The sequence below is a fragment of the Petaurus breviceps genome, unplaced genomic scaffold, assembly GCF_028583685.1.
Source record: "Petaurus breviceps papuanus isolate PSGF00001 unplaced genomic scaffold, PetGlider_PUasm1.0 90692, whole genome shotgun sequence".
Taxonomy (NCBI): domain Eukaryota; kingdom Metazoa; phylum Chordata; class Mammalia; order Diprotodontia; family Petauridae; genus Petaurus; species Petaurus breviceps.
This window is the reverse complement of record NW_027187313.1, coordinates 8,886,732-8,909,608: the sequence shown is the minus strand read 5'-3', so window position 1 is coordinate 8,909,608 and position 22,877 is coordinate 8,886,732. Positions and strand designations below refer to the sequence as shown.

Sequence of the window (22,877 nt, the reverse complement as noted above, 5' to 3'; positions counted from 1 at the left end):
TTCTACCAAGATATACATGTTGTTAATCATCATAGTCTTTTGTCATTTTCCCTACATAAGTCTTTGGTGACCTGCAGCAGCCTATATGTATCCACCATATTATGTCTTTTGGTTCCCCTTTACCTTATTTGTAATTTTAAACTCTCCTGACAATAAGGTGCCTCATGTTAATTATTGCTAATGGCATAATTAAAGCCACGAGTTCATTTCCTTCTCTCCTTCCTTAAGTTCTCCAGCAGAATAGAAGACATAGAAGGAAAATTAGAACGCTATTTGTGTTGCTATATTGGTCTTAATATTTACTCTTGCCTTTTGCCTTAAAATGAGATGTGGGGGAAAATGTGCATATACTGAAAAATAGTACCAGTTATATGCCTTACCTCAGTTTCTATGATTGCCAGATTTAATGGGGAAAATGTGATACATGTTCAGGCCTATATGGTATTTGTTTTGGTTTAAGTTCCAGTGAACTCATTGGGGGGGGGGGGGGGGGAGGGATGCTAAATATCTTTATATTTGACCATGAATTTTTGCTTTTGTAAGGAAGCTGATAGCAAAATTATTTAAAGGACAATGTTCTCTAGTATTCATACCTATTCATTTTCTTTATCATTGCCTAAGAAAATAGAGTTCTCTGTTAGGATACATGTGGTACAGCTTAAGAAAATATTCTACTTAATCATTTTCTCAATGTGGATATGTGTAATTTCTTTTAAAATAGGAAATAAGAGTGTATCTGAGAATGCCCCAACCACAGCAGCCCCTCAGATGCCAGATTCGGAGCCAAGTCCCATTCCATCACCTGAGTAAGTTACAGTAGTACTCTAGAATGTTAAGCCCAGAAGCAGCAGGGTATTAATTTGAGTTCCAATGAAATGGAAAGTAAGGTGTTACAGTAAAAATTTATTTACATATATTTTGTGCCCTAAAACATTAAATATCAGACTTGATTATCCCAAGCAAAACATAAAAGGGCACGTGAATCTGTTACAGCAGGGTAAAAACAAACCAAAAAAAACCCTTTTCACTATATTATAATGCCAGGTATATATGATTTTGACCTTTTTAGTATTCTTAGCACTTATTTTTTTTCCATTACTGCAAATTTTTTTCTTTTGAGACTAGTTATGATTGTAGGTCAAAGAATTTGTTAAAGGGTTCAATTTTAATGAGTCTAAATTTATAAATATTAAGTGCATACCATGTGCAGTGGGCCTATGTGGCATATAAGAAAAGGAGAGCTTCTGGTAGCTTATGATATTCCCAATGTGCTACAATTAACAAACAGTATGTACTTAATTTTGATACATTTTATGCTACAGACAAAGGAAATCAGAGTTGGAATATAGTATTCTTTAATGATACTTTATGAGTTTTCTTTTCGAGTCATTATTGATCTTAAAACAGTGGGGAGGAATAATGTTGGTCACAGTGTTTTGTCTCATTTTTAAAACAATAGAGAACCATTCTAAAAATATTAAGATACCTCAAAATTTTACCCCCAAAGTGATTTTATTTTCCCTTGATATTCCCCTCTCAGATTATCTCTTGCAAAAATTTCTCTTCTAATGAAATTAAGTCTTTTGTTTATGTTTGATTTTTAAAATTTATTTTAGTTTTTGTCTGTAGGGATATCTGTATGAGAATATACATGAAAGTATTTTGATGACTTGGGGGGGAATAGAGGTAGTCATTATAGGCAGACCTCTTTTAATTAGAGATTATGATTTAGTATGATATCATGCTATTCTTAGTCACTTGAAAAATTAGTTATCTGGATTCTAGTAATATAACTGTTCTGCAGTGTTATTCCATTTTGTCCCTTTAATCAAGCAGTATCCCCAAACAAAAATGATGTATTAATGATTTAAAAAAAAAGTTAACTCTGCAGTATTTGAACATTTGAAATATTGAACATGTTTTTAAGGGGGAAAAGTTAACTTAAAATATTTTTTAGTGCTTACTGCATGACATAGATTTTTTTTTAAACTCTCAAACCATGTTTTGCCTTTAGATTTGTAATGGAGGTATTTATTCCTAGGTTTGTAACTGCCGAAGGTCATTTGCCAGATAAAGAGCCACCCACCGTGGACTTTCCTAAAGAGGGCCCAATTGTACAGCTGGTCCAAGAAGAAGAGGAGGAGCCAAGCCCATCGACTATCACTCTTCTGGGAAATGATGAGCAAGAAGAAGAGTCCCCAGCATGGTCTGAATTGGAGACACAGGTGTATTGCAGTGAACAAGAGACTGCCTGTTGTGTTTCTAGCTGTTCAGAATATCTGCTGAAGTGGTGTTCCATTAGAATTGCTCTTTCTCGTCAACGCAGCAGAACTGTGGGAAGCAGAGAGGCATATTATCCTGTTACAGTTCATCTGCCATTACCACCAGCCACTGAATTATTAGAGGCTTCTGTGTCACAACCTCTGATTGAGGAATTAGACAGTAAGATGATGGAGAGGGAAGCTGAAACTGCTGTGGCACATAACATAAGTAGTGTTTCCCATGATGATCTGATCAGTCAAACCAAGGACGCTATTGAACTGGAGCCTAGCCATCCTCCAGTTGTGTCTCAATCAGTTCTTTTGGATATAACTCCAGAAATCAAGTCATCCTCCAAAGCTGAGGTTCCTGACCCTATTAAGCATGAAGTGGGACAGACAGTATCACAGCTCTTTCCTCAAGAAAGCATTGTTGAAGTTTATACAGAAACAGAAAAAAAGTCTGAGGGCAGCGTTCCTATAGAAAAGCATTCTGTGATCCATGAAACCAGTACAGTGGGTGAAGTTAGGGACAGTAGCGTTAGGGATGATGTAAACTCAATCCAAATCATCCTAAAGCCTTCAGAATCAATCATGCTGCCTGAACACACGGCCTCTGTGGCAGACAGTGAAGATGAGGAAGCCAAGGTAACCACTACTGACATACACAAGCACATTCCACCTCCTGTTGTGGAGTCTTCTCCTGTCTCTGACATAAGAGATGAGGAACAAGCAGCAGAAGATGTGCTTCTTGCTATCCCTGTGCATAGTGGTTTACAGAGGACAGCTCCTGATTTTTATGCTGAATTACAAAATTCAACAGATCTAGGGTATGCTAATGGAAACCTTGTGCATGGATCAAACCAAAAGGAGTCTGTATTCATGAGGCTTAACAACCGCATTAAAGCCCTAGAAGTCAACATGTCCCTCAGTGGCCGATATCTAGAGGAACTTAGTCAAAGGTAAGATTGTCATAGAAGGATTAATTGAAGCAGTTGTACCTGAAGGGCAAGTTAACTAGTGGTTTCCCTGGGGACTGGAATATCTTTAGGGCATTCGAGAAAGAAAAAAAAATTGCAGGTCAGGATTGAATTAATTCTTGATACAATGGTACCAGTCAACATTTACCTACAGAGTTTACTTACATATACACAGACACAATGATGGATGAAAATGAAATCATTAGCTTTTTTCTTCGTAAGTTTTAATTGCGGAACTTTAACTATAGCTGGTTACCATTATGAAACTTAAACTTACTCAAGGATATCAAGTTTGGATTGTTTCACTTCCTCTCGTGTCTTAGCCACCACTTTGCTGCATGAATCTTAGAAGGGCAGCAAGGAAAAGTAAAATAACGGTAATGCTCAAACTGATCAGTTTTCTTATTTTTCTCTGGCTATAGTTTGTTTGGTGGGGAAGGCTGAAGTGAGATTTTCAGTTATTTGTGAATAATTGAGTCTCTGATATAGAATAATCCTGCTGTTCTGTATGTTACTGAGCCTTTTTCTGTACTTCCATTATACATGTTGCAAGTGCTTTGTGATTTTATTATCCTAAGTTTATCTTAGCAACAGAGATCAACACAGAATCTTTTTAGAATAATGGTTTATTTCATTAATCATAAAGAATTAAACTGTTTATTGACCATTTGAGGGAAATTTAGTGCAAAGACAAATGAGTTAATTCCCCATTTTGGCAAATACAAGATAACCAGATTGCATGGGGAATACTTTTAAAAATTTATATCTTTTTTATATCACCTGGATTTCTCTTCGCAACCTGAGAAGAAAAAAGAAGGAAAAAAAAGTTCATGAAAACCAACTGTCTTATCAGAAATGGTAGATATTAATGTGAAGGAGATGGCCTCCTGATATTTCTTCCTTGGGGACAGACTTGGTCATCAGTCATTATGATTTTGCATTATTCAGTTTCATTCGTTGTTGTTCGCCTTCTGTTTACTTTGATGTCATTGTATATATTTCTGATTTTGCTTTCTTAACTTTTATCAGTCCATACAGTTTTCCCCATCTTCTCTATAGTGATCATTTCATCACAGTAATATTCCATTACATTCATGTGACATATAGTGTGTTTAGCCATTCCCTAGTCAGTGGACATCAGCATTATTTTCAGAATTTTAGCTTTTAATTAACTTTAGCTCTTGCATTACCATAGTTCGGTAAAGAAGGCACACAGAAGATAGTTTGAAAGGGCCCCGTCTCATTAGAAGATGATATGCAAGCATACAGGCAGTGATGAAAAGTAAAGTAAGGGGAAAATGGAAGGTGCAACTCTTAGGCAAATACTTTCAGTAATATATCATACAGTGAGAAAAGATAGCTTTCCCTAATACTCCCTTCATCCATATTTAGTGGGATGCTTTGACATTAAAGAGAAAGAATAGTAGATTTGCAGTCAGGCAGCCCCATGTCCAGTCCCACTTCCATGGAGTCATATAAGTGTAGAAAAGTCCTTGAACTTCCCTTTTTCCTCATCTCTGGAGTAAAGAGCTGAATTGGAGAGCCTGAGGCCTCTTCCAGTGCTGCCTCTTCTCCTATGTTCCTGGCTAGTCAAAGTTGCTAAGCTTTCCAGACCTCAGATCAAGCTCCTGTGAAAAACCAAGATTACTTTCCTCTGAGATAAACCGAGGGAGAGCCAGCCACCTCTTTCCTCCTGCCCCTTCAGGTCTAAGGAGGCGCCCATGGGCACAAGCTTAAGGGGCACACACTTGCCCATGTGCACACACACACACATAGGCCCTCTAATTTTCTTTTAAACTATAAAAAGAGTGTCGTTCTTGCTTTTCCATGGTAAGGATGTATGTTTACTCATTTTCTCTCCCTCACCTTGTCCCAGCAAGCACTTTATGTAGGCAAAAAATTAAGTGTACAACACACCGTTAGAGGCAACTCTGCATATTGATGGAAGATTTACAAGAATTTAATGTGGGAGTGAATCTCCTGTGGGGACTCTCTGAAGACTGCTCCATGCTATATTTTTGAGCACAGGCTGACCTCACATTGTTTCCTTGGGCCTGCTCTCTTGTGGCCTTTGATAACATTTGTGTTTAGAGTTTTGAGCTTGCACAGTGCCTGGCTCCATCTCTTGAGGCTTAGCCCTTGACAGTTTCTTCTTACTGTTAATCAAAAGGTTGAACAGTCAGCTTTGTGGTAAGCTGTGTCGGGGCTTTTTCTCAAGGAATGAAAATAGAGAGGTCTTAGAAAGTCTTGATAATATTTTTCCTTTTTTTCATTACATCCCACTTCTTCTGGGTTCAGCTACATTAGTCAGATGAGCCCTTTCAGGATATTATTATAGCTTCAGTGTGTCCTTTAGGAGTAGTACCCCAGGAAATACATGCAGTAAGGGAAGCAGAGCAAACAACTGTACAGGAGACACGGCTAACTGCTACAATGGAGAGAGGGTCAGGAAGACCTGAGTTAAAATTCTGTCTCACATACTTACTAGCTATATTAAATTTAAGCAAATTAAATGACTGCTCTTACCTCACTTTCCTCATGTAAAATGGGGATAGCACCCTGCCTCAGAGGATTGTTGTGAGGATAAAGTGAGATTATTTACGTGTATATGTATATATGTATATGTATGTATGTGTATAAAATTTTGCAACCCTTAAAGTACTATATAAATATTAGTTGTTAATTATAATGACTTGTCATTATGATCATTATATGATTTTCCCAATCATGGAGATAAGCAAATTTAGCTTCCACGTTTTTTTGGAAAGGCAGAGAACTATGGCTTCAGAATGTTGCATACTCTTTAGATGTAATTATAGGTTGATATAAGTTGATTTTACTTAACAATTTTTCTTTTTTCTTTATAAAGATGGGGGCTTAGTATGAAAATAAATTATGGTTGATGTAAAAGCAAATGGCACTAATAAAACATATAACCTATTTGCATGGCATCTTTAGCATGCTAACAGTGGGATTCAAGGCAAAGCTGAATAACTTTTAAATAGCAACTCTGAACATACTATATTCCCTAGCCGCCTCCCTCCTCACCCTGAGGTGGGGATTTTTTTTGTTCTTGTATTTTTAATTTGTGTGACTAGAGCACCTAACAGAATTCTTGATACATAATAAGTAGGTAAATGCTTGTTGACAGACACATGAAAATTAAAATTTAGTTTTGTATATGGCTAGCATTCCTCCTTCCTGTATTTGAAAAGATAATTTCTGAGTAAAATGATCACAAGAAACTTCATGGTGTTGGCAATATCAGAAATGGGCCTTAGAAGAAGGTTAGGATTTTAGTAGGCCAAGATAAGAAACCTCTTGCTTCCTATTATATGAGTAATCCTATCATGTTCCCAAATCATCTTTCCTTATCTCTCATTACCTGTCCAGCATATTCCATCTCCCCAAATAAACCTCAAATCAAATAAAACCTTAGTCCATTAAGAAGTATGATGTTATCACTATCACTAAATAGCAGTACACAGTAGATCCCCAGGATCCCTTTTCTTTATGTTTATTAATAGCTCTAGTGAAAACAAAGAGTTATCATTGATAGAAAAGATTAAAGAAGGATTTGAAATTAGGAGTACAGTTCTCCAAAGTAGAGGTTATATATAATAATAAGGGGAAAATGAAAATTAATTTAAAAGTGTATTCATTTCACAGGTATCGAAAACAAATGGAAGAAATGCAAAAGGCCTTTAATAAAACTATAATAAAACTTCAGAACACTTCTCGAATAGCAGAGGAACAGGTAAGTAGTCTTTCTACCTACTGTAGTTTTTTCATTAAACTCCTGAATTTTGGTAAATGTCTTCCTGCTAAAATGGGAGAAATAAACATTAGGACATTTTATTTTCTGCTAGTTGGTGAACTCTAAAGTCTTCTATTTAATGCTTTTTTTTTCTTCTTGGCAGACTGTGTGGCCATCAGCATTAGGAATTCCCTTCAATGTAGTTTTTTCATAAGCTTGATAAAGAACATTTGAAATATCATTATGCCTAAAAATAGTTGGTTTGGGTCTTTTAAAATCATCCTTTCAATTTGATATCTCAGAATACTGCTAGATGAGAGAATAAACTTACTTGGGAAAGTTTACAGAATAATGATGCAAATGAGTTTTGTCAACATATGTTTGGTGGTTAGCAAAGCAGTTGAAATTTTGAAGGGCAATGGTGCCTATTATACAATTATATTAATTTCCTATAGTGGAAGCATGTCACTATGGAAGTTAGGATTTCTTTTTTTAACCTCTTCTAACTGGTTCACTTTCTGTAGTGTTAACACAATATTCACAGTGCTGATGGCAACTATGAATATGCTGGCATAGTTCTCAATCTCAAAATAATAACAGACTCTTCATATAGAAGACAGAAGCAAAACATTTATTCAGACACCAGAGAGCCAAATCCCAACACCAGGAAACTGATTCCATAACAACAAAGAAGTTAATACACCATAGCACAGCAGGGAGCCACACCATCCTTTAGACTTCCCACAAGTAAACACTCACAAGCTTAGCTATTACAGCAGGGGGCAAACAAACACTGACAAGCCTACCTGTCTCCTTGGGCGCTTCTTCTCTTCCCACCAGCTCTAACTGCTCTGACTTGCAGCTTCCTGTGGGCTCTGCTCTACCCTTCAGGAAACTTCTCCCACCATAGGCTCCATGTGATTACATGTTTATTATTTATATTAGGGGGCAGGGAAGATCTTCAAATTCCCATTACATTCGACCCCAAGATCTTTCATGTCACTTACACAGCAAAAATATATTAACAATAAATTTCATTACAGAGGTTAATGGGAGTTTGAAGGTAAGATGGGGTAACTGCTGTCAACAGAACTTTACAACAATATAATGGATAACAGAAAATAAGGACATAAAACAATATCTTAGGGTGCGGGCTTGAGCGCACTCCATCATTCACCCCCTCAAACAAATGGGGCTCAAAATCTTGGGGTAAGGGGCAAAGGTCTCTTCTCTATAGCAGCTTCTTGCTGAAATTGGACTCATTGGTGCTGTGCTTTCCCTGCCCATCTGTCTAGCCCATCTGATAGATTGCTGCCAATTAAATCTTATCAATAAATAAATCCATGCTTTTTAAATACTCAAGTCCTTTGTACAGATTACACTAGAGCCAATCCTCAACTTTTCCCTGCTTTCCTGCTTTTTCTACCTCTTTATTCTCTTCCTGGATTGGTCTTTTTTAAAATCCTCTTTTTAACCTGATGGAATCCTAACAACATTTCAAGTTCCAGGTTAGATTTTTTTTCTGCTATAAAGCCTTCCTAATGCCTTCTGTCAACCAAAAAGAGATCTTTACTTCCTGAATACCTACTGTGCTTTTATACCTCTCTTGGCACTTGCCATATTCTTACTTTATATTATGGTTAGTTTTGTACGTATCTTTATCTGTTGCTTGAGAGCAAGTTGAACTGCAGAATATTTTTGTGAGTGGGAATAAATGAGAAAAAACTGAACAGGAATTCATATTCCCCTTTGACACACCCTTGCCTTGCACATTGTAGACCCTTTAGATGAATGAAAAAATATTAATTTTCTGTATAAACCTAGTTAGAACAAGTAGCTAGTACCTTATTAGAAAGAACCTGCTTCAAAGGCTACCTTGCTAGTCCTGAAGAAAGTCTGTTTCAGGGACTGTGATTTCTAATCTTTAGTTTTTATATCTAAGATAAGAATTATCTGCAGCGAAGAATAACTGATTGAGCAGAATCAGTTGCAAAGTAATTGCTTGGCCATCTTATTGTCCCTTTGCTTTTTCTTATTTAATTATTTCTACACTCTAAAATTTTTTTCTGGCCTGACCTAAAGAAAATAGTTAAACTTAGTGAAAGGCAATAATTTATCCCTTCTTTTATGGAGAAACACTGTGAAGACTTTATGTATTCATAAAGTCCTCCCCCCCCCCGAATATTGGATCCCACTAGTGCTGTTTAAATGAATTTGCTGCATTTTTTTCACTCTTAATTTTAATTAAAAATTGTGTGAACTGGCAAAAATTATTTCAGCTAATCCAGATAAGAAAGCGTAGAATTATATATAAATCTGTTTTCCCCCACTAGATTATAAGTATCTGAACAGGGTCCAGAGTTCTAAGCTTAAGCATTTTAAAGTTCAATTTAACATGTTTTATTAAATGCCTAGTATGGTCTAGGCAGAGGGAGCAGGGAGCACAGACAAAAATTAAACATTCCATTTTATGTTATAAGTTATTCATTGAGCATTTGGGTCATACATTAAGAGCTAAGGAATTTAATTAAATTCAGTCACTCAAGCCTTTAAGACCCTTCTGTGTTTCAGGCACTAGAAATTCAAATACAAATGAGAGATGGTCAAAGGAACAGGTTCATGGTAGAGACAACAGGTAGTAACATCCCGGCCACAGAATAGTGGGGTTGCCACTGGCAAAATGAGCCACTTGACTCTCTGAAAATGAAGCAAAAAAGAGAATGGGGAGGGGAAATCTAGGTTATTGGAAATGTGAAATTGGAGAGGAGAGGGAGCTCATGACACATGGCCTTACTTTTATTTTTTCAGCTAAATATGAGGCAAGGTTGTCTGAGATGGATGGGAAAGGAGGAGGATATGTACATGACTTAAGAGGTTTGGAACAGATACTGTAGAGAATCAGAGAAGAGGAGAAGAGTTGACATGAGAGATCATAGGATCAAAGATGTAGAGTTGGAAGGGACCTTACAAGGCCATTAAATCCACCCCCTCACTTTATAGGTGAGGAAACAGGCACAGAGACGATGTGACATTGTCACACTGCTAGTAATTGCAAATCAAGACTTGAACCCAGGTCTTGCTGAGTCCTATCTATTACACCCTGCTGCCTAACTAAGTTTGGATGAAATTAGACTGCTGATTCAGGAGTGACTCTTACCCTAGTAATAGACATTTCCTCCCTGTTAAAATATCTGTTTATTTTAGGATATTAATTAGTCTCTGTCATGTACATGGCTTTTTAAACCTATTTTCAGAGTATTCATGATGTATACATCATGTATGTATACATACATAGGTGTGAGGCTTTTCCATAGTCTACCAGTCTCACATCTTTGCTTCCTTACTTTTGAGTCATTGTTTCCCAATATTTTTCACAGTCCTCACCTTTGCTTTGATATTATCACCCGAAAAAAGCATCCTGAAATTCTCAGAGTCATTATGTATTTGTGTTTCGTGGGTTTCCACAGCCAAAGCCTTCATCAAAAAGTGGCCACCCTTTTGGGATTCTGAATGTGAGATCCTGCATTTCTATCTCTCTGAACCAATAGAGTTTCCCAGCTGGCTGACTGGCTGAGCCTACAGCAGACTGCTGTTGCTCAGCCCCAAACCTAGGTCAGACAAATTCAGAGCTCAGACTGGGGCATTTTTAAGACTTTACCATGCATCAGATCACTTTGGAAGTGCAAAAAGCTTGCAGGCCCCTTAGTTATTCAGTCATTAAACATTTGTTAAGCACTTACTCTGTGCCAGGCACTATGCTAGGTGCTGAGCTCTCTGTGAAGTCCTGGAACAACGCAACACTCAGTTCCTAAGAAAGCAGCAACAGGACCAGCCCAAGTCTTCCCTACAGAAGTCAACAACAGCCTAGCCAGTCTAAAGTCAAGCAGTAAGTTGGAAGAATGAGCAAACAAAAAAAAAAGACTTCCATCATAAAAAGATGTTATGATAACAGGGACACTCAAGATACAAAACTAGAAAAAGAGTCCAAAACATCTGTGAACAAAGCTGCAAAGAAAAACACAGCTGGGCACAATTTGGTGAGAATTCCTGAAAGATGAAGCAAAAGTTTTTAAAAAGAGAGTTTAAAAATGCTTTTGTTATTGAAATGAGAATATTAGAGGGAAAAACTAGAAAAGAAATAAGGACTGTGGAAGAAAGATTGGAAAGGGAATTAACAGTTTGGCACAAGAGGTGCAGTTCCTTGACCAAGCAAATAAAGTTCCTGAAAAATTGAATAGACCACATAGAAATCAAAGACTTCATGAGATGACAACAGATATTAAAGTCAAGAGACTGGGGGAAATAAAAGAAGAAAATGTAATTTATCTCATAGCAGGAACTGACTTGGAAAACAAAAGAAATATTTTAAAAATCCTCAAACTACTTTAAATATCATGACTAAAACGAGACTAGAGATGCATCATATTTCAAGAAATCTTAAAACTACTCTGAGCTCTTAGACACAAGAGGACAAAGGAAATAGAAGGAATCTACCAGTCACTTCCTGAAAGAAACCCCCAAATGAAAACTCCCGGGAATATCATGGCCAAAATCCAGAGCTTCCAGGTCAAAGAAAAAATACTAAAAACAACCAGAAGGAGAGGAATGTAGTCAGGATTGCACATGTTGTAGCAGCCTCCACTATGAAGAAATATAGAGCTTGGAATATATTTCAGAGGGCAAAAGATAAAGGTTTACAATCCAGAATTACTTAGCAAAACTAAGTATAATCCTACAGGGGAAAAATGAAATAATGAGATAGATAATTTCTAAGCATTCCTGGTGAAAAGACCAGAGCTATTTAGAAGCTTGGCAGTTCAAACGCAGGGGTTTAAGAGAGACAGAAAGGTAAACATAAATGAAAAATGATAAAGGACTAAACAGGGATACAGACTGCTTATTCTCGTTTGGGGAGATGTTGCATGTGTCCCCTGTGAATCTTATTATCATCAGGTGTCTTAGAGGGAGTCTAATTAAACAGAAGGCCTAGGATTGGTTCTTTTATGTCTTGATCTTAAAAGAAATATGGAAGGAGAGGAAGAAAAAATTGGTGGAGGAGGGAAAAGGTTTGGGGCAAATATTCTTGCATAATCAAGGTGCAAAAAGAGACATCTATGCAAACCAGGGAATGGGAACTACTGACACTTGACTCTTTCATCTGAACTGGTTAATACACAATACATACAGTTGAGTACAAACATAAATTTTGCTTGATAGGGAAAGAGAGTGGGGAAAGGGGAATTAAAGGGACAGTAGATTAAAGTGGGGGGGTGATTAGACCTAAACAAAAGCAAATTCTAAGGATATGCAAAATTATAACTTTCATTGAAGGAGCAAAATATGGGAATCTGAGGGAAAGTTCATAAATTGGGTAAGAGCTGAATGAATTAGGTTATGTATGATGGAATACGATTGTGCTGTAAAAGATGAAAGGGATAATTTCAGAGAAATAGTAGTATGTTGGGAGGAAGAAAGAATTGTGATGATTGAAAAAATATACAATTTTTTAAAATATGTGCAAAATGGTATTTGTAAGCAAGAATAACACAAGTGTAGGTTTTAATAGAGGCTATTAAATTTTATTTTAAACAAATATATTTTAAAAATTTAAAATTCATTGAATTTCATTTGGTTTTATAAATGGATGAATACTGCAAATTTAAATTGACTGATATTTTTTTTAAAAATAGAAAGATTATCTTTCCAGAGTATATATTTCCATGTATCTTTTGGGTTATTATATATTGTATAGCCACAATTTTTTAATTCACAATTCACAAAATGACTTTTAATTCTTGGTAAATCTTCAATTTACAGAATAGTGCTACAGGTGAGTGAAGCAAGTTTCTTATTTTTTAAATGACCTGGTTCAGATTCTTGAAATATAACTCCTATCAAAGTCAAAATATTCTATGTATCTTACCATATATTTACATTTATAATCAGTATAGCTAGGGTTTTGAAAATTATGAAAAACTTGCATTATGACTTAAGGTTCAAATAGGGAAACAAAACATAACTGGTTATACTCCAATTATATCTCCACAAATTTAACTCAAAACAAAAATGTCTATTCCTTTTAACAGGATCAACGGCAAACTGAAGCTATCCAGTTGCTGCAGGCACAGCTGTCCAACATGACACAGCTAGTTTCTAATTTATCAACAACAGTAGCGGAACTAAAACGTGAGGTAATTATCAATATGGTGAAATAGTCCATGCCAGAAAATTGTTGTAAAGATGAACGTCAAAAGAATCTAAGAACTTTCTCATAAATAGATTATCTGATGGGTAACATAATAGTATCATAATCCAGGATCGATGGTATTTTACAACTTAAAATGCCATGTTTTTAGCTTTTTCTGATAGTCTCATGATCCAGATCTTAACAGATATTTAGCTAACAAGCTTATACTTAAATACTTAAATACTTAAAAATATCCAGTTGAGAGAGCCACCAGCAGCACTCACAGAAGCATGCCATTAACCCAGCCTTCTTCATTCTGTGGCTCCTGTGGTCGAGCTCCATGGGAACCTGGGAATCCTGCTGCTCCTGGATTGGCCACCCAGGGGCAGGTGCAGTGGTAATGAGGTGGCTGGAGCCCTGGATTTGGACCTAGAGTCATTGGATGCAGACACCTTACTGGATCCCGTGTGAATTGGGCCAAACTCAAGAGTTTTCCACCATGGCAGTGCCCCAGTCACGTCCCAGCTATTTATATGAGTAACCTCAGCGAGAAGATAAAGAAGGATAAACTGAAGAAATTCCTTTATGCCATCTTCTCCCAGTTCAGCCAGATTCTGGACATCCTAGAGGGTATTGAGGACCCTGAAGATGAGGGGCCATGCATTTGTCATCTTCAAGAAGATCAGCAGTGCTACCAATGCTCTGCGCTCCATGCAGGGTTTTCCCTCCTATGACAAACCCACAAGAATCCAGCACTCCCAACTCAGACTCAGACATCATTGCCAAGATGAAGGGCACCTATGTGGAGTGTGACCAGAAGTGGGAGAAGAGAAAACCCAAGGGCCAAGAAATGCTGTCAGTCAAGAAGGCTGTCCCAGGTGGAGTGGCTTTGCCAGTTGTGGCTGCTGTCTAGCCTGTCCTGAGGTTGCCACCCATGACCTAGGTCCCCCCTCTCATGTGCCATCTTCCAGTGTAGCCACCATTATGCCTCCCCCGGGGATGATTCCCCCACCTGGCCTGGACGCTGGACAGATCCCACCTGGTGCCATGCCCCCACAGCAGATGATGCCTGGAGAGATGCCACCTGCCCAGCCACTGTCTGAAAACCCACCCAACCATATCCTGTTCCTCACCAGCCTGCCAGAGGAGACCAATGAACTCATGCTGTTGATGCTCTTTAGTCAGTTCCCTGGCTTCAAGGAGGTGCGTTTGGTCCCCAGGCACCACGACATTGTTTTTGTGGAGTTTGACAACGAGGTGCCTGATGCCCTACAGGGCTTCAAGATTACCCAAAACAATGCCATGAAGACCTCTTTTGCCAGGAAATAGCCCTTCCCTGTTCGTTCCCCTGTCCTCCCCCTCCTTCTAGGGTGGCCCTCCCCCAGCTGCTCTCTCGGGGTTGTCTTACCCTGCTCCCTTCTCTTGGCCTGTAGTATGAGTGCGCCTGTGACAAGCATTGTACCTAGAGTCTGCTCTTAGACATTGCACCTGGAGCCGGGGGCAAAAATAAGAGGTTGGCGGCCTAGGATTTTTTCACACTCACAAAAATGTATCCAGTTGATATTTCTCAAATGAACTTTTGTGTCTAACAAATGATTAAACTTGATTTCCAAAACAGAGGATATTTCATTAGTTTAACTTTACAACTCTAAAGTAAGCCTTTTTTTTAGTAGCCTGAATTCAGTTTTTCATCGACTGAATGTCCTTCACCCTGTCCATGTCATGGTTTCCTCTCTGCTCCCCTTCTTGAGTGCTCTTCTTGGGCTTCTGTGTATTTTACCTGCCTGTCTCATGAAAAGCCAGCTTCAGGCCCACCATCTCTGAACCTCTTCATCCCAGTACTCTCTCTCCACATTATGTAGCAGGTCTTTTTCTGGCTCTTTCCTCTGTCCTTATCAGGGGCTGTTGTTTCTTCATCTTTGTATCCCTGGTACCTATCACATAAGCACCTTGTAATTAGCAAGTGTTTAAAAACTTTTGTTGTACAGAAAATTTATGAAAGAATTTTTTAAAATAAAATTCCCCCCCCAAAAAGGGGAAAAAATCCAGTCTAACAACCCAGTCTTTTTGACTGAGGACTAGAAGGTAGTTCTATAAGGAACTACTCTACTAATGCAGATCCCAGCATTCTTCATTTCCTAGCCCAAGAGTCTTCTGGGCCCTGAGAGGCTGAGTGACTTGTTGGGGTCACAGAGGCAGGACTCAAACCCAGCCCTTTACCTCAGAGAACAGTTTTGTACCCACTAAGCCATGCTGCCTCCCTTTCCTTCCTTCTTTCTTTTTTTTTTTAAAGAACATGCTACTTTTACTGAAAATGAATTAAATTTCAGTTAAACATAATTTATCACTTAACTGTTGTCCACCATTTTGAACACTGTTCAAGAACTAATGTGTGTTTGATGTAGTACATTGTGCTGGACACTGGGATCTGGAAGACCTGAATTTAAATCCTACCACTGAGACATGGTTTGACCATAAGCAAAGTCATCTTATCTTTGAGAGCCTTCACTTCTCTTTAGAATGTGGATGCTGGTTTTAGCACTTATCCCAGAGGGGAGCTGTGAGCTTTAGATGAAGTAGGTTGGATATAAAATGATTTGTAAACTTGAAGGTAGATTATATTTGTATTATTTTTTTACAACTAGACCACATTGTCAGTTCTATATCATATATTTAACAACTGAGAGCTATATTTATGTATGTAATTGTCCAAGTAATTTTACCAGTTCTTTTTAAATGTTTCAATTAAGTTAAGTGCTGAGGTACTAAAGGAGAACTTTGGAAAGTAGATTTTCAGAGAAGTGCTTGCCCTTCATCTTCAAATTGGTCACTGAAAACAAAATAAATGGTTTTATTCATTCAGTTCACCAGGTAGATTTTATATACACAATAATATACATTTACATATATTTTTTTTCTCCAGTATGACCAAATAATTTATAAAATATATTTTATTACTTTTTCCCTCTCCAGGTTTCAGATCGACAAAGCTATCTTGTGATTTCTTTGGTTTTGTGTGTCATTTTGGGATTGATGCTTTGTATGCAGCGTTGTAGGAATACTTCTCAGTTTGATGGAGATTATATTTCAAAGCTTCCTAAGAACAATCATTATCCCAGCCCTAAAAGGTACAGTGGTTATTTTATCTTATTTTGTTTTTTTACTTTGCAATGTTTTACATGCTTCTAAGACATTTATCCTTTCACTTTTCCTCTAGTGATAAGCATAGAGAAAGCACTGGCCTTGGAGTCAGAAATACCTGGGTTCAGATCCTGGCTGGTAGATACTTAGTAGCTTTGTGGTGGAAGGCAAGAAATAGAATTTCTATTGGGTTCCAGTTCCCTCATCTGTAACATGAAGGATTGGACTAATGGCCTTCTAAATTCCCTTCCTGCTCTAGAGATATGATCCTGTAATCTAGTTTATTTCTCCATTTTAGCAATATTCTTATTTTCTTTCAAATATGAATTGAATGACTTACTTGAATAGCAGTTTGAACCATTAACTCTTTTGGAGGATGGGGTAAACCTCTTTACTATTCAAATGAAATTGAAAGAGAAAAATGGTCTTCCCATACCCCTTTGAGGACCTGTAAATTCATTTGTCCCATTGTCAATGCCAGTTCTTTAGATGACCCTGTAACTTGACTGCCTTAGCTTTATTGAGACAACTTCCTCTACGTGATCAGAGCACTAGTGATAGGACTAAAAATGTTAGTGGGATTTTTTTTCCTTTTAAGTCATTTATGTATATATAAAACAATTGAATATGGAAGTCAGAGCACTAGTACTGACTATAACCTCTGCCTGCCTCAGTTTCCTTATCCTCAAAATGGAAATTAAAAATAGCACTTATTTCCTATAGTTGTTGTGAGAATAAAATATTTATAAAAAAAATTTGTAAACCTTAAAGCATCATATAAATGCTATCTATCTTTCTCTCATCATTGTCATGTTTTTATTATTTTCCATAATCCCAGGCTCACAGGTTTTCTAAGGAGAATCGGACTATTCCTTGTTCCAGATAAGATTCTGTTTCTCTTCCTCCACCTAATTTTTCTTCTTTTGAAGTCCTCCAAATTAAAAATTTCCACCCAGTAATAGTTATGTAGCTGAAGTAAAGTGATCTCCAGGTCATTCTTTTTCTTTTCTCAAGGAGTTCAGTCCCTGGTTCATGATCTTTCTCTCCTTCCCAACTCCTGCCCTTGTACTAGGAGATTTTAAGATTTATGTAGATGCCCCTTAAATTCTCTAACCTATTTTCTCTATCTCCTTGATTCCCATGAGCTCCCCTTCACTCTACCTCAGCCAATGAAGGTCACACACCAGATCTTGCCATTACCCATAAGTGTTTGACTTCTCTAATTAGAAATTTTGATAGTTCTATTTGACCATAACCTTTTATAATGCCACTTATCCCTATGCTTTACTTCTCATGCACTTAAATTTGTCTTCCTCAAAGAGACCTCTATTCCCTCTAACCCTCAGTATTTCTCAGGTCATTACCCCTGCTCCATTTTTACTTCCCTACCTCTCTAGTCTCTAGCTTTAAACCAGTTAGTCATTTCAACTCTACACTGCCCTCTGCTCCTTGAATTCCTTGCCTTCTTGTTTGATCATCATCATCCTCCTCTTTACAAATCTCAGCCTTGAGTTACTTTTACCACCTGCCTTCTCTACTCTTTTGATCTGCTGGACGTAGGTGGAGGAAGTTCCACAAATATACTAAATGGATTCATTACAAATTCATGTTATATAATCTCATCAGGACCTTTACTGATGCAAAGCCATCCTTTTTATTCCTCCCTAATTGATTCCCTTCCTCATTACTCTTAGAAGTTTGTGTCTGTCTCTCTCAAAGTATATCTATATATCTATCTATCTATATATATGCACACATATATAGTCATATATATGTATGAAAAATTTCAACCCATCATTCATGAGCTGCTTATCCTTCATTCTCTTTATCACAAAACCCCTTGACATCTTCTACCCTCTCCTTTTCCCTACTCTGAAACAAAGAGATTGTCCTTCTCCTTGCCAAGGTCAGCCCCTGTTTATATGCCCTGTCATCCTCTCCTGTCTTCTCTAAGAAATTGCTTCTTCAATTATCCCCTCCTCTTGAATTTCCAACTTCTACTTATCAGTTAATTTCTTCCCTTTTGCTGTCAAACATGGCCAAATGTCTCCCGCCCTTAAAAAAAACTCCTCTAGATCCTACCGTTTCCTCAAACTATTTCCCCCTATTTCTCTCTTTCCCATCTACACTCTTTGAAAAAGTTGAATACCTTTGCTGCCTCCATGTCTTTTCTTCTCATTTGCCAACCCTTTACAAAAATAGCTTTGGACCTTAAAACTACAGAAAGTATCCATGGTTACCAGTAATTACTAAAATGCCTTATCAGATAACCTTTTTTTCTTGACTCATCTACAGTATTTGGTACCCTCTCCTCTTGTATAATCTTTCCTCTTTGTATTTCGTGACACTACTGTCTTCTGGTTTGCTTCATAACTCAGCTTTTTCTCAGTCTTATTTGCTGACTCACTGTCTACATCATACACCCCCAACTATGGGTTCCCAAAGGTGCAGTCCTGAGTCCTCTTTTGAGAAAAGATTCTTTCTCAATAACCTCATCATCTCCCATGGACTTAAATATTATATCTGTACAGATGACTTCCATATCTCTATGTCCATTCCTAATTTCCTTCAAGCTTTAAATCTTGTTTTACTAATTGCCTGTTACAAATTTCAAGCTGGATGTTTTGGAGACATTTTAAACTCAAGCTGTCTAAAATTAAATTTATTATCTTCCCCACAGAAAGTCTACTCTTCCAAATTTCCTTATTTCTGTCAAGGCACTGCCATCCTTGCAGGGTCTCGGGTTTGTTAATTTGGCATTATCCTGAATTCCTTACTCTCCTTCATTGCATAAATACAGCCAGCTACCAAATCTTGCTATTTTCTCCTTACAACATCTCTCATATTTAGCCCTTTCTCTCTACTCACAACAGCTACCAGCTTAGTCTGGACCCTTATCATGTCTTATGTAGGTTATTACAACAGCATCCTGCTCAATCTTCCTGACTTCTGTCATTAACACAGTCCATCCCCACAAAATACAGCCAAAGTAGGTGTGTCCATGTTATTTCCTTATGGAACCACATCCAGTTCATCCTGTTAGCTCTAGAATAAAATGTAAGCTCCTGTTTAGCTTTTAAAGTCTTGTACAAAACTTGTCTCTAACCTCTCTTTACACCTTTATTGGTTGTTATTCCCCCTGCTGTACCAGCATTCAGTAATGCTGTACCAGCCAAACGGGCTTTGTTCCTCACTCAGGACAGTCCATCTCCCATCTTTAGGCCTTTTGTACTGGCCCTCCCTCATTCCTTGAATTTACTCCCCTCTTACCTCTGCCTCAGAGTCCAAAATGTAGGCACTCTTGTGCGTGAAATCTTTTCTGAATTCTCCCCACCTGCCAATGTCATGTGTGCATTAGATATAACTTTATATCTATGCTGTCCATATCTCTAGATGCACTTGTCTCCTCCCCTATCAGCTAACATAAGCCAATTGAGAGGCTATTTCATTCTTTGTACTGCTGTCTGCAGTGCCTAAGACAGTGCTGGGCCCACAGTAGTACCTGATATTTGCTGGTTGATTAATTTTAAAAGATTAAATTAAGGAAGGGATATTCAGATGTGGTTTTAAAAACTTTTAATGTGTACTGTCCTTGTGACATGAACCACATGTAATTTTTGTAGAGTTCTAATTAACTATATTTCAGAGGGTTATTTGTAATTTTCTGAATTTTTTTTGCACATGCTGATAATTCTTAACTTTTTAGGTGTTTCTCCTCCTATGATGATCTGAATTTAAAAAGAAGAACCTCATTTCCCCTTATCAGATCTAAATCTCTTCAGTTAACTGGCAAAGAAGGTAGGTTTTGTGTGGGTATGTGTATGTGTGTGATAAATTAAAAAATAGTTGTTTATAAACATTTTACTGATGTGTTTAAGAATCTTCTATTTCTAAAGCAGAAAGATTGCTAGATTATTAGACATTAAATTAGATTCAGATTATGATGTATCACTGTCACATCGTATTTCATAATTTTGGCTTATCTTCGATTTTGTCCTATAAATCTAGAGATTGAATCAGTTTACTGGCTCACCAGTAGATGTCATCTTTTAGCAGCTTTTCACATGTACATTATTGTAGATGGGCAAGTTTAAGATTTCAATAAATGTCATTTTTTAAAAAAAATTCAAATAGTATTTTCTTTTTTCCTATTACTTATAAAGAATACAAAGAACAAAGTATACCTAGCTAGGAGCCAAGATTCTTAGGTTTAGGTGTGGCTCCCATTTAATCAGCCAGGTGACATTGGCCAACTCATTTAACTTAGTGAAGCCTCATTTTCTTCATCTGTAAATTTATTGGACTAAACTACATCTCAGTGGTCTCTTCCAATCCAAAAGTCTGCTATATATGTATAACATATATATATGTCTGTAATATATATGATACAAATCTGGGTAAGTTCTGTACCTTTTTATTTCTTCTTTTCCTATCTCTCAAGGTTATATAAAAATATTAATTGATTATAGCCATGTTATTAATCAGTCCTCCGAGAATATGCACATAGATTAGGTAATTATCCAGCTAAATCAATACTTGGCAGACTTTAATATATAAATTCCTTTAGGGGAAAATATGTGAGAATGGACTTTTTTGCTTTATCTTCTTTAACATTTATGGTTGTTTATAATAAATTAAGTAATAATTTAGCAAATACCTACTTTTAAAAGTAAATAGACCAGTTTCTTTTTTTTCTTCAGCTTCCAGAGCAGAGAGTCAAAAGGGATTTCAATAAGTCAGGAGAGTCTACTGGTCATTCTTCAGGCTGAGAAACAACAGGGCAAAAGTCAGTCATAGGGTAGAATTTAATTTTTGTATTTGTATTTAAATGCATATAACAGGATACATAATTAAGTTTTGGGATAATCCTTGTTTTGTGTGTGTTAGCTATTTTTCTCAGGGTTATATTATGTACTTAATGGATGATAAAGCCTTCATGCTTGCTCACCTGAACTTAGAAATTGACCTTTTTTGCAATAATTCCAGAAGCAGGTGGAAAAAAAATTGCTATTTATTCACCTTTATAGTGATGTCTGTGGCAAATGATAATACTTATAAATTGGAAGATTATGTTTATGACAAAAGTTGTCTGCTTTTTAGACATGATGTACTTGAAATGGGAATGATAAATTTTCTAAAAAGCTTAAATTTTCTGGAACCATTTAATGGAAGTTACAGGGAGGGAAGGTTTAATGTGAGTGTAAAGTAAAACTTAAAAAATTAGAACTGTTTTGTAATGGAATGGGTCCATCTTGCAATCATGACTTCTCTATCTCACACATATTTAAGCGGGGCAGGGAGGTGGTACAAAGCATCTAAGTGGCACAGTAAATAGAGAGTTGAGATTGGAGTCAATAAAACCTGAGTTCAAATCCTGCCTCATACACACTTACTATATCACTTAACTTCTGTTTGCCTCAGTTTCCTTATCTGTACCATAGAGATAATATTAGGTCCTATGACCAAGCATTGTTGTTAAGATAAAATGAAATATTTATTAAGCATTTTGTAAACTTTAAAGCACTAGCTTTAGTTTTATTGTAATTATCATTGTTGTTATTATTGTTACTGTCAAGCAGGGACTAGATAATCTGACAGGGAGATTGAAGAGGATTCCTAAATTAGATGGGAACTTTGGGCCTTTAAAGTTCCTTCAAACTTTTTTATGGAAACTTTCCAGGTCACAACTAATGAGCAGTGTCTCTTGACTCAGAAAACCTAAGTGCTTCCTACTATCACAGTACTGGGGCACAATTTTTTGTGCCAACAAATTTTGAAATTGACTGAATTGGAAGCCTTATTTGAAGTTTTTCTTTAGCTAGTATGTGTGTGTGTGTGTGTTTGTATGTTACCAATTTTATGTTATTACAAATATAATTTTAATTTTAACTGTTAGGAACATAAGCAATGAATTAGATTGCTAAAGATCTTACTCTAGATCAGGGCTAAAAACCTTACTGCAATTGTTGTTGTGCTAGATTATTGACTAATTGCTGCTCTGTTGGCTCTCTCATTTTTTTATATGCTCTTTTTCTCCTTGTAGTAGACCCAGATGATTTATACATTGTAGAACCACTTAAGTTCTCACCAGAAAAAAAGGTAATTTTGCACTTATGGAGTATATTTGGTGTATTATGAAGTGATAGATAAGGAATAGGGTCAGTATGGTCCTAGATATAAATATAAGTCAGTTAAATACTACCTGTTACCCCATAAAATAGGAAGTAGATTTTTGTTTTATAGATTATGAGAATTAATGTTATTAGTGTGGTTATTCAATCATAATTAATGACAGTTATCTTTAGACAGAGATAGCAACTTATTTAAAATGTTATTTTTTAAAGATTAGTGTTATGCAAAGTTGGGAAGGTATCGGTCATGGTTGACAGCATGTATGTATTCTTACTTTTCAAATCATTAAGCATTTATTAAATGCCTACTGTATGCCAGTCACTAGAAGATGGCACTTATTCCATAGTGATTCAGTTCCTCCAGATAAATAACTGCCTAAATTTTGAAATTCTAATCCCAGTTTTCTTTTGTGTGTGTGTTGT

The 22,877-nt window shown here is 36.8% G+C and overlaps 1 protein-coding gene and 1 pseudogene across 5 annotated transcripts in view; both read left to right on the top strand.

The window, feature by feature from the left end:
- The window catches only part of SUCO (SUN domain containing ossification factor), a 114,086-nt gene that overhangs the window by 89,123 nt on the left and 2,086 nt on the right, over positions 1-22,877 (top strand). For 4 of the 5 annotated variants that reach the window (XM_069065576.1, XM_069065575.1, XM_069065574.1 and 1 more), the window contains 7 exons: positions 722-806; positions 2,042-3,220; positions 6,908-6,995; positions 13,082-13,186; positions 16,156-16,310; positions 20,030-20,121; positions 22,367-22,422. In XM_069065576.1, coding sequence (XP_068921677.1) covers positions 722-806; positions 2,042-3,220; positions 6,908-6,995; positions 13,082-13,186; positions 16,156-16,310; positions 20,030-20,121; positions 22,367-22,422 — 1,760 coding nt within the window. The remainder of the gene's footprint in view (positions 1-721; positions 807-2,041; positions 3,221-6,907; positions 6,996-13,081; positions 13,187-16,155; positions 16,311-20,029; positions 20,122-22,366; positions 22,423-22,877) is intronic. The other variant, XM_069065572.1, reaches the window with a different exon arrangement.
- LOC138144224 (U1 small nuclear ribonucleoprotein A pseudogene) lies at positions 13,251-15,202 on the top strand (annotated as a pseudogene).